A 12,643-nucleotide genomic window follows, 5' to 3' on the forward strand; every position below is an offset into this window, starting at 1 on the left:
TTCAACATAAACCATTGATCATGTCCCACAACAACTTTGGGACACCCGTGTGGTTCAAACATCAGAGAACACACTGGATTTTTTAATAATTTAAATATATAGAATACATAAAGGGCATTATCACATTTATTAATGATAGTATAAGAATGCAAAATCAGCAACACCAAAGCTCCAAAAGTATCAAAAATGTTCAATATTAAAAACTATTGTATGCCAATATAGATTGATTTGGGTGCTTTTGAGTCCTTTATTAATATTAACATTAGTAAATGCATTAACGAACTAAACTATTTGTTAGCTAATTAATTAACTATGTTATATAGTTTATTAATCGTATTAATTATGAGTTAATTGCAGTAACTTACAATTGTTCATTTTAGTTCATTCTGCAATAGCCTAAAATGAACAACTTTTGATATTAAAATGTATTAGTGAATACTAAAATAAACATGAACTAAGATATATTGTTCCTTTTTAGTTCATAAAAGTTACTGCATTAAATACAACCTTATTGTAAAATGTACCAGAAATTCGACTTTATTGCTATTTTATTAACAAAATATAATTGAAAGTAAATTCGTTATTGATCATTTTGACTTTATACAAAAGGTCAGATTTTCTGAACAATGCTTTCAGAAACATATTTAATCATATCATGCTGGTATCATCAGGTTTTACACAGCTGGTTGTTTTAATTATAGCTGTCTGGGATATACAGTACCAAATACTAAGACTTTCTCAAATTAACCAGAAACTTTCAACTTCCACTCAAATTGTAATTTAAAAAATAATTCTAATTTGAGTTAATTTACAGAACAATTTGCTTAAAAATAAAAAAAGCTACATATTTAAAATTGCCTATTTTTGGAACCCACTGTACATTATATGGTTTATGCCAAAGATTAACATGTTACAGATTTATTTTACATATTTTTTTATTTCCATCGGCTCTGATCAGCAGTGTAGTATAATATGGTCTCTTCCTCCCCCAGTCTTCCGCCTCCTGTCATTACACACATTGACCTCCAAACATGGCCGGCGTGCGAGCCCTGGGTTCCCTCTCCAGACTCACGAGCAGAAGATATGCTCTGTTTCCAGGTAATTTTGCAACTCCATAGTCTATTCCTAAATTGCTTCACAGTCCTATTTTATTCATATTTGACAATTACGAAAATATATCCCTCTTCATTGCAGTCCCAGTGTTATTTCACTTAAGTAGCTTAGCTCGATGGCTAAGAAACTCAAGGACTTGAGTCTTCAATATTTTGACTTACTATAAAGTTGCCAGCGCGTGCAGATTAAAATGTAGAAAATTCCGACAATTTTCGTGACGCGCGTGTTTGCTAATAATGTTAGTTTGGTGTTATAAGTGCTCTTTTACTAGCAGGACAGCTAATACTCACCAGCTTTGACATGCTGTTCCATTCAAAAGCTAATGGTGGTGTCTTTCCAAATGTTTGAATAAATTCTTGATTTATAAATAAGTTTATTGAAAGTTATTCGCAGGCTGTAGAGTCGTGACGTTTTCGGTTGAAATCTGGTTGTGTTATAAACAGCTTTGTGTTCGTGATTGTTGCAATTTATTTACTATTATACTAATGAATCAAATACATTTATAACTATTTTGGTTAAATTATAGTTAATGTTGTAATTTTCTTTCACAAATAGCTTAATAATGATCATTTTGTGTTCCCAATGATCTTGTTTGACATTTATCTTTATACTTGTAACAAGTGTAGGGTAATGGGAATCTAGGTGAAAGGTCGCCTGTGTCCTCTATCGGCCTGTCTACTCTCCTTTATGTGTGTTGTTTATTTTATAGTGTCTTTGTGACTGATCTGACCTTCACTTCATAGATTAGATCTTACAATTCATTTCACCTGACTTCTCAGCAAATTTATTTAACACTATAAAACTTTATTCCACTAAAGGTGCAACCCGGAGATCGTTCAGAATTGCATCCTGTATGATGGGTAAAGTATTTTATTTATATATTCTGCATCCCAATTCACCTATACAATTAAAGTATGCACTTTGTTATGAGAAAGTATATACTTTTTGGTGCGTAACAGAAGAGTATGCAAGTACAGAATATATAATTGCGTAAAAGAAGTGATCAATGTTGTCATGCATGTCAAAATACAGCTTCTCCTTGCATTTCATGCATTTTTCTTGCATTTATTAATTTAGTGTAGTATCACTAAACTCTGACTTGCTGTGAATTGTGGGTAATTTAAGTCATTAGAGTAGACAACAGGTACTCAATTCAGCATACTTTTGGGGGTATATAAATTCAGAATGGTATTTAGGATGAATATAGTATGTTTGGACACAGGAATATTGTTAATAAACAATGTTTTAAGTATTGATTTGATTTTAATGGCTCATTTTTTATCTGTTCAGCTCGTACAAATGTAAATTATGAGATCAAGGGAGATGTAGCTGTGGTTCGCATCAATGACCCTAATTCAAAGGTAATGTAAACTCTGTAAACCATATATTTGTTCTTTTAAATTTATAGGTTACAAAATATGAGTATAACATTTGTTTATTATAATTTCTAGGTGAATACATTGTCTGTTCAAATGCAAAATGAGCTGACAGAAGTCATGAATGAGATTTGGGCAAACAATGCCATCCAGAGCGCTGTACTCATCTCATCCAAACCTGGCTGTTTTATTGCAGGGGCAGACATCAAGTGAGTATTTTTGCTGTTTAAAATTATTGTATATCTTTGCACTGCATTTTAAAAACATATCACCTTGTACTTAGCATGATTCAGGCCTGTAAGACTTCAGACGAGGTCTCCAAACTCTCTCAGGAAGGGCAGAAGATGTTTGAGAAGATTGAAAAGTCTCCTAAGCCGATTGTTGCTGCCATAAATGGATCATGCCTCGGTGGTGGCTTAGAGGTACTGTGTTCCTATTTATTCATTGACCATTTCCCTTTTGCAGGAGCACAACTTTTAAAGGAATGTATAAACCCGCTCTGGTTGATGAACCTGCTGTGATGGTCTGGGCATTGTTTTTGGGAAACCCTGAGGCAGGGTTGAAGGGGTGTACCTGGTTCACACCAGCGTTCCATGTGAATCTGAATGACTGGGCCTAGGGGGACACGTTCCAGAGCATCACATTCCCCTAAAAGTTTGCTTTCTTGAGATCTGCTCTTGTTTTGGTGTTCAGTGATATTTTTGAGGTTATCAAACCTTTATGCACATATTCAATTAGAATGTCAAATAATAATAGAGCACCTAAATAAAACACAACAATAAAGCATAAGGTATCAAGAATACTGTACAATAAAAAGTTATAAACTTCAATTCTAAGAATTACAACCTATTTGTAGCCTGGCTAACACCACACCACGTCTCATTCTTAGAATTGAACCTTATGCTCATTTTCTCGTATTTGAGGCGTGGTTTACGAATGCCCAGAGCCTTTTATTGGGCGCTACTAATGTCTATCAAATGCGTCTGTACGTAGCTCATAGCCAATCGTTTCAATTATACCAGATGACGTAAGTAGAGCAACATAAATTAAAACGTAAACGACTTTTATCGGTAACGTTACGTGTGCACATCTGAAAGCTATGCAACTAAACTGATAGCTGTATATTGATATTGAAAAGCAACACAACTTAGTGGCACTGTGACAACCACAGTACAGGCATAATGACAACATGATATTAATAAATACCACTTACCATTTATAAGTTAATTGTACTTCGTCGACGACGATGCCTAGCAGGTTGGTCCTATAAAACTATGTGGTTATCATGTCTTGCCATATCAAAACATCCTTCTTGCATATGAAATTGTTTGAGGCCAAAAGTTGCTCTTTTTTAAATAAACTTGCGCTCAAAACTACTTTGAACACTATCTAAGGCTGCATTGAAAAGTTTGTCGGTTTGTCGCATAGACGTCGTCATCGTCTTGCTGCCACCTCCCCGTTCTGTGATTCGTTACCTATTTCAGGGGCAAAAAAGGTCCATAGTTTGCATGCTAGACTTGCAGCGTGAATAGATTTGCGTGCAAGGCAGCGTAGGGAAACCCAGGCTAACCTATTCGGGTAATATATTTAATTAAAATATAACCGAGGCTAACCAATGAATACGTTTGACTTTCTTATACTATATTACAGCAAGTTTGTTTACAGCTACTTACAAATGACCACCCAGTTACATTTTAAATAAACTGATCCAAACAAAATGCATTTTGGTGTCTCTACTGAATATAATAAACTAAATGTGTGTTTTCTTTCATAGTTTGCCATTGCCTGTCAGTACAGAGTGGCTACCAAGAATAAGAAGACAGTTCTTGGTACCCCTGAGGTCATGCTCGGCCTTCTCCCTGGAGCTGGAGGAACCCAGAGACTGCCCAAAATGGTAGACACAAGCTTGGCAATAATTCTCTTCATTGGTTTTTCTTAACATGCTCTCACACATTTGCCTTTATCCAGGTTGGTCTTCCCAGTGCCTTTGATATGATGCTGACAGGAAGGAACATCCGTGCGGATAAAGCCAAGAAAATGGGACTGGTTCACCAGCTGGTGGATACTCTTGGTACAGTTTCTTCTGTATAACATTGTGTGTTTTACATATTGATGTGATGTGATGCAAAAACATTGATGTGATGTTGATCAAATGAAACCCAGGGCCTGGAGTGAAGAGTCCTGAGGAGAGAACCATTGACTACTTGGAGGAAGTAGCTGTGGAATTTGCTCGTGGTATTGCTAACAAGAAAATTGCACTCACCAAAGAGAAAGGAACAATGCAGAGTAAGTATTTGCTAAGTTTAGACCAGATGTAGATTTAAACTGCATTAGTTCATTTCAATTCAAATTCATTTCCATACCGCTTTTGAGTATTTTGCACCCATATCATTTGCAGCTATATAAATTGACTTAATTTGTTATCTAAAATGGAGAATGTTCATGATTTTAATGCTTCAGCTTCCTTTTAATTTCCTGTTCTTTCCTAATAGAGATCCAAGACTATGTCATGAGCTTTCCATTTGTTAGGAAACAGATCTACAATACAGTTGAAAAGAAAGTCATGAAACAGACTAAAGGACTGTATCCTGCACCACTGAAAATAATTGAGGTATAAAAGCTTTAACTCTTTGATTTGTTAGTAATAAAGCTTTATTCATTAAATGATTATTAATTTGTTCATATCTGCTTGTTTTGTCTCTTAGTGTGTGAAGACCGGCATAGAACAGGGCCCAAATGCAGGTTACCTGGCTGAGTCACAGGTGCTGTGAAAATTACCACCTTAAATTCAATAAAATAGTTGAAAATGAAAGAAATATTTGTTAATGTGCTGCTCTCTGTCTTGTATTTACAGAATTTTGGCAAGTTAGCCAAGACCTCTGAGTCTAAAGCACTTATAGGCCTGTATCATGGTCAAGTCACATGCAAGAAAAATCGATTCGGAACCCCTGCAAAGGATGTGAAGTATGTACAGTATGTTCCCACACTATTAAGGATGTATACAATGGCTGAATAACTTTTGTTTAATTACTTAAACATGGTGATTAACTTATTAAGCGATGACTTTGTTATGCAGAACACTTGCTGTCTTGGGAGCTGGGCTGATGGGAGCAGGTATCGCCCAAGTGACTATAGATAAAGGTGTTCATACCATTCTTAAAGATACCACATTGGAGGGACTTAATCGTGGACAGCAGCAGGTCTATAAGGGGTAAGTGTTAGAGGTCTTCATGGGTCCACTTGGATCCAAAAACCCGAGGTCCGACCCAAGACCCGAGCGGGTTCTGGTCTTAAAGTTTCACGTGTGCATCGGACATGGGTCAGGTATAATTTTTGCGGGTAATTTAAAATGAATGTGGGTTTTTTTGCCAAACAGACCCAAACTATCTTGCGTGTGTGCATCAAGTCCTTTTTCAACCCTGCTCTGTTTGCCAAGAGTGCTTGCGACATTGTAATTTTCTTGAGCCAGGCATGTCAATCAATTTTGAATGCATATTTAAAGCAACACTATGTAGTTTTTTTTACCTTTAAATAATGTCTCTAAAATTATTTCAGTGATAGAACAACTTTTAACTGGACAAATTGTACTGTTGCTGCAACCTGAGCAGCCTCCTAGCTGCTACAAGCACCCTCTGAAAGTGGCGGTGGAGGGTAGAGCACACAGCCCCGCCCCTCCCTCTGCCTGCAGAAGAGTGTCTGATAGGCACTGTTGCGCTTTTCATCCACATGGGGGAGCTGTAAGTCATTTTTACATGGAAACTACATAGTGTTGCTTTAACGTTTACCTTGGTGGTGTTGTCAGATAACAAATTGGGCCAAATTGGTTGCGAGGCCACCAGGGCTGCTGACATCGATGCCGTTTACTTTCGGGTCCAGTCGAGTTAAAAAAGCGCCACTGGGTGTTGTCGGACTCGGGTCTAATTTTGTCAGATTTTTCTTGGATCGGGTCTTTCTTAAAAAATAAAAAAATATTTACCTTAAACTTTCAAGGACAGATATTCTCCTGGTGGATGTTTTTTTCTCCCTTTTCCTTTTCTCTCTTTTCCGATAATATTGCGAGAGCAACTTCTGATATGAAGTTATTTGTATATGAACAACATAATTGTATGTGATACCCAGTGACCTGTCTGTTCTGTTCGTTTGCATCTGTTGAATATAAAAAAAATGAAAAGTTGAAGAAAAAATTATTTATGCACGTCGGATTCTGGGAAAAAGTGACATGGGTCATTTCGGGTTGGGTACATTTCTTTGGACCCGAGAAGACCTCTAGTGAGTGTTTTAAAGGGACACTCCACTTTTTTGGCTTATTTTCCAGATCCCCTCAAGTTAAACAATTGAGTTTTACTGTTCTAAAATCCATTCAGCCGATCTCCGGGTCTGACAGTATCAGTTTTAGCATAGCTTAGCATAATTCATTGAATTTGATTAGACCATTAGCATCCCGCTCAAAAATAACCAAAGAGTTTCGATATTCTTCCTATTTAAAACTTGACTCTTCTGCAGTTACATTGTGTACCAAGACCAATGAAAAATTAAAAGTTGAGATTTTCTAGGCTTATATTATGCAGTGCCCGAAATTAGTTCCCAGGTATTGAAAGTTACTAAGGGGACTATTTTCGGGTGCTGCGTAATATCATTGCGCCTGCTGCAGCAAAGTCCTTGATTATTACGTCGAAATTAGAGTATAGTTATCGGCCTAGAAAATTGCTACTTATCGAAGGAAAAATGCAGAAACTCTTTGGTCATTTTTAAGCGTGATGCTAATGGTCTTATCGGACTCAATGGATTATGCTAAGCTATGCTAAAAGTGGTACCGCACGACCCGGAGATCGGCTGAATGGATTCCAAAACGGTAAAACTCAATTGTTTAACTCTAGGGGAGCTGGAAAATAAGCCTATTTAAAAAAAGTGGAGTGTCACTTTAACAAGAGGTAAAATTTGCCACTGATTAATAAATGTTAAAGGGATAGTTCACAAAAAATATAAATTGTCATCATTTTCTCTGGTGAAATTAACATTTATTTGTTTTGCTGAACACAGAGGAAGATTTTTTTGAAGAATGTTTGTAACAAAGCAGATTTGTGGCACCATTAACTTCCATAGTAGGAAGAATAATACTATGGAAGTGAATGGTGCCCCTGACCTGTTTGGTTACAAACATTCTTTAAAAAAGATTTTCCTTTGTGTTGAGCAGAACAAAGACATTTTTACAGGTTTGGAACAACTTGGGTGAGTAAATGATGACAGAATTTAAATTTTTTGGTTACTATCCTTTTAAATTGTCTCATTGATTGTTACACAAATGGTAGGAGAGCTATTTATAAGAATGTAATATGTTAATTCTAAGTGTTCATTTTCAGGCTAAATGACAAAACTAAGAAGAGGAGTATAACGACATTTGAAAGGGACAGCATTCTGTCGAACCTCACGGGGCAGCTGGACTACAGCGGCTTTGCCAAAGCCGACATGATCATTGAAGCTGTTTTTGAAGACCTTAGCATCAAACACAAAGTCCTAAAAGAAGTTGAAGCAGTAAGTCAAGCACTCAAAAAAGGTCTCATAAATACAGGGTATGTCTTTATAAAAATGTTGTAACATTTTGTAATTGCAGGTAATTTCTCCTCACTGTATATTTGCAACAAACACATCTGCTTTACCAATTAAAGACATTGCTGCCGTAAGCAAGCGACCTGAAAAGGTAAGAAACTTTGATGTGCTTTGAGACTGCGTGAGGTGATTTGTAGGGATGCACCGATAGGATTTTTTGGGCCGATACCGATTTAAACAGACAACTTCTGGCCGATATTAAACACTTGTATACAATACTATACAGTTGGTCTATTAGCTAGTTTATTTCTGCATCAAATTATTTTTAACTGAACATGGATTGGATCTAACTAACATTCAACTGACCAACATAATAAGAGAGGCACAAATTATGCTAAAACAAATATAATAAGACAGCATGACAACCTTCAAAGGTGGTTTTTGCTATTCAGCATTTATTTTATTAACAACATTAAATTTTTTTTTTTTTTACATATAATGGATTTCTTTATGCAGTTAATTAATAAACAATCGGTATCGGCCTGTCTTGTGCTATTGCCGATATGCCGATGGTTTCAAATTCATCAAAAATCGGCCGATAAATATCGGCGGCCAATACATCGGTGCATCACTAGTGATTTGGGAGCTACTAAAACTCTCTTGTGTTGTGTTTTAGGTCATTGGAATGCACTACTTCTCTCCAGTCGATAAGATGCAGCTGTTGGAGATCATCACAACTGATAAAACATCTAAGGACACCACTGCTTCAGCTGTGGCAGTCGGCCTGAAACAAGGCAAAGTCATTATCGTCGTTGGGGTGAGAGATCACTTGTCCTACCATTGATGTAATGGGATCTCCCTATGGTCCATTGTAGGGATAGTTAATCCAAAAATTCTGTCGTCATTTTCTCACTTTCATGTTGTTACAACCTGAATAAAACTGATCAGAAGCCCCATTGGCTTTCATAGAAGGAAAAAGAATACGGTTTGGTTACAAACATTCTTCAAAATATCTTCCTTTGTGTTCATCAGAACAAAGAAATATATACAGGCTTGTAACAACATGAGAGTGAGTAAATGATGACACAATTTTCATTTTTATGTGAACTATGCCTTTAAAACATGTTTGGGATGTTTATGTGCAGGATGGGCCAGGATTCTACACTACTAGATGTTTAGCTCCCATGTTAGCAGAGGCAGTACGCGTACTTCAGGTTTGTGCATTATTCATTTCTCCAGTCTGTTAAAAAGAATAAAGATATGAGATACTAATTTATCTGAATTGTCTATATACAGGAAGGTGTAGACCCCAAAAAGCTGGACTCCCTGACCACAGGCTTTGGGTTCCCTGTGGGTGCAGCTACTCTGGCAGATGAAGTTGGCATCGATGTGGCAGCTCACGTTGCTGAAGATCTCGGCAAGGCCTTCGGCTCCAGATTTGGTGGCGGAAATATTAACGTTTTGAAGACCATGGTTGAGAAAGGATTTAAGGGTATATATATTATTTGCAAGAACACTGTTCTTATTTGTTATTGTTAATAGCATATTCAATCAAGTTTCTGTCCCTTTTCATGGAAACGCTGTTAGGTCGTAAATCAGGCAAGGGGTGCTACGTCTACCAGCCCGGCCGTAAAAGCAGAGATGTGAACCCAGACATTCTGGAGGTTTTGGAGGCTTACAAGCTGAAGCCAAATGCTGCAGTGTAAGTTGCCCCATCTGGCAAGATAAGTGCTTTTTATCAGGACAATTATGGGATAGTTACACTTTTGCAGGACTGCCGTTGGACTGCGGTATCCACCGATTGTGATAGGATAACAGATCCATTTACTTGCATTGTTTTTCAGATCACTTTCTTGCACCACACTATGTTTTACACTATTAGTGGGTCCTAACTTTTTTTTTACATATAACTTTTTTTTAATCCAGTTCTTCAGACTCTGATGTGCAGTACAGATTGGTGTCTCGTTTTGTGAACGAGGCTGTTCTGTGTCTACAAGAGGGAATCCTTGCCAACCCAGTGGAGGGTGACATTGGAGCCGTTTTTGGTCTTGGCTTTCCACCCTGTCTTGGAGGTGAGAACAAAATCTACACTTGAGAGAACCTTTATTCAAAGGATTAATGAACTATTTCTTCAAATTTTTGTAAGGCTAACAGGCAGTCACTTTATTGCTTGTGGTTGTTGTTGTGAATGCAGGTCCCTTCAGATTCGTGGATAACTTTGGTGCAGACAAATTGGTGGAGAAAATGAGGAGGTACGAAGAGGTTTACGGAAACCAGTTTACTCCTTGCCAGCTTCTGCTCGATCACGCCAAGGATTCAAGCAAGAAATTTCATAAGTGACCTCACCCCTCCTGTGCCAGTAGTACTTCACAGAATATGTGAGGTTTCTGAAATGTCTGTGAAAAGAAGCAATCCAGTTTGTGCACTTAGAGCACTGAATGTGTAATAAAGATATGCAGGGCCTTTTGGTCCTTACAAAGGAAGTTACATTACAACATGAAATAATATCATTTCTCCCCCCATAAGTTGCCATGTACATGAATAATATTCAGATAGCTTTTTACTGAAACACACTGTTTAGTTTTGGGGATGCTTCTGTACATTAATTAAATATTTAGGTATGTTTGTTTTCTAACGACAGTGTACAAATAAAATACACCAAGTGCATTCCAGTAAAGCTTGGGTGTCGAGATCAAAACCCTCACATTTTAGTCCAAAAGCACTTCTGTAAAATAATTTTAATGTTAGTAAGCTTTATTTTTGTGTTCCATCTGAACATCGAAAGTGGCCTCTGGGAAAAAAATTCCTGTGGATAAATAAAATGTTAACAGATACCTTTGGTAATGTGTGTTTTTGTGAGGTCTAAGTGTAATTATGTTTCACAAATATAACCTGAATGATTTTGTTGTGTCATTGAAATACCCTAAAAATAATTTGTTATTAAAGGGGACTTTTTCCATGTTTAAGTGCTATAATTGGGTCCTCACTCCTCAGTGCTTCTATCAGCTTAGAAAATATGAGAAAGAACAACCCTTGTAAACATGCCTTACTAAAAACATTACCTGTGTGCATTTTGAGGTAAAACAAAGGGCACTGATGTATTTTAAGATATGTCAGTGCAAGCTGTTTTCAGTTTGGAGAGCTCTTAAAAGTGTTTAAGTCTAGGACTAGTCTAATCCCTGTCTGGGAAACTGCCCCAAGATGTTTTAGATTTAGTCAGAGAGCTTGTTGACCCTTCTTTGAAAATCTATTCACGGTATACTGTCCATGTCCAGAAAGGTAATAAAAGTAGTCCATGTGACATCAGTGGGTCAGTTAGAATGTGTTGAAGCGTCCAAAAATTACGACTCTTCCGCGTCTGTTGTAAAGCTCATGCGTGAGACTAAAGTCATGTGACTGCAGTGACGTGGATGACGTATTATTTTCAAACTTACAGTGTGCATCTCCCTCAGACTGTAAACAAATCCTGGGTGCACAAAATAAACAGCTGGGGTGCACCAGATAACACGTCATCTGTGTCATTGCAGTCACGTGACTTTAGTCTCACACAGATGCGGAAGAGAAGACAATGCTGAATAAAGTCGTTATTTTTGGACCAAAATGTATTTTCGATTCTTTTAACACATTCTAACTGACCCACTGATGTCACATGGACTACTTTGATGATGTTTTTATTACCTCTCTGGACATGGACAGTATATCGTACGTAGATTTTCAATGAAGGGTCAACAAGCTCTCGGACTAAATCTAAAATATCTTAAACTGTGTTTCGAAGATGAACGGAGGTCTTACGAGTTTGGAACGACATGAGGGGGAGTCATTAATGACATTATTTTCATTTTTGGGTGAACTATCCCTTTAATCTAACCAAGCACTGCAATGTAGTGCAGAGATCAGCTCATTTGCATTTTAAAGGACACACCCACAACAGCACGTTTTTGCTCACACCTGCAAAGTAGAATTTTAACATGCTAGAATAAATGAACTATATGGTATTTTGAGCTAGAACTTTAGTTCACGTAAGTATTCTGGGGACACCTAATATTTATTTTACATCTTAAAAAAGTATAATGTCCCCTTTAAATGTCTGTGGTGGTGAACTCAAAAATACATATATATTGTATAACACATATAGAGGTGTTTTGATTTCAAATATATTTATAAATTATATTCAACTGCACATTTCCTTCGTGGAGGTTTTTTTAAGCACCCAAAAGAACGAAACAGAGGCATTGCTCTGGCGGGTCAGTTTATTGCATCAACCTCTATGGGAAGCACAACATGGGAACAAGCAGTGTAATAGCTAAATTTTGTTTACTGGAGTACTCTAAAGCAGGGGTTTTAAAAGTGGTCCTCAGTGCTTAGCCAGAGGGTCCGTGAAATATGTAATAAATTATATTGTGTTGTTAAGATGTTTAGAAATAAGAACCCTTTGTTGTTGATTTTATAATAGCTTTTAAGATAATTTAAAGAGTGTAACTTTATAAGTCCAACTGTAATTTCAATAAAACTTTAGAATTATGCTTAACTGTTCGAATTTTTTAGGGGTCCTTGGAAATTTTTCTCTAAGGTAGGCCTATGGGGGTCCCCGCTCTAGAGATTATAAT

The 12,643-nt window shown here is 36.9% G+C and overlaps 1 protein-coding gene across 1 annotated transcript; it reads left to right on the forward strand.

Annotated features, from left to right (window-relative positions):
- The first annotated feature begins 981 nt into the window (after positions 1-981).
- LOC129417841 (trifunctional enzyme subunit alpha, mitochondrial) lies at positions 982-10,870 on the forward strand. Its single transcript, XM_055172694.2, has 20 exons — positions 982-1,098; positions 1,932-1,973; positions 2,404-2,474; positions 2,565-2,698; positions 2,773-2,911; positions 4,264-4,383; positions 4,458-4,560; positions 4,653-4,775; positions 4,982-5,100; positions 5,195-5,251; positions 5,344-5,453; positions 5,566-5,700; positions 7,850-8,021; positions 8,101-8,187; positions 8,713-8,853; positions 9,182-9,250; positions 9,333-9,528; positions 9,624-9,738; positions 9,963-10,108; positions 10,231-10,870. Exons 1-20 carry the CDS (start codon positions 1,032-1,034, stop codon positions 10,374-10,376), a joined length of 2,292 nt encoding a protein of 763 aa, XP_055028669.2. The 5' UTR covers positions 982-1,031; the 3' UTR covers positions 10,377-10,870.
- Positions 10,871-12,643: the final 1,773 nt, after the last annotated feature.

Source organism: Misgurnus anguillicaudatus, unplaced genomic scaffold (assembly GCF_027580225.2).
Source record: "Misgurnus anguillicaudatus unplaced genomic scaffold, ASM2758022v2 HiC_scaffold_28, whole genome shotgun sequence".
NCBI classification, from domain to species: domain Eukaryota; kingdom Metazoa; phylum Chordata; class Actinopteri; order Cypriniformes; family Cobitidae; genus Misgurnus; species Misgurnus anguillicaudatus.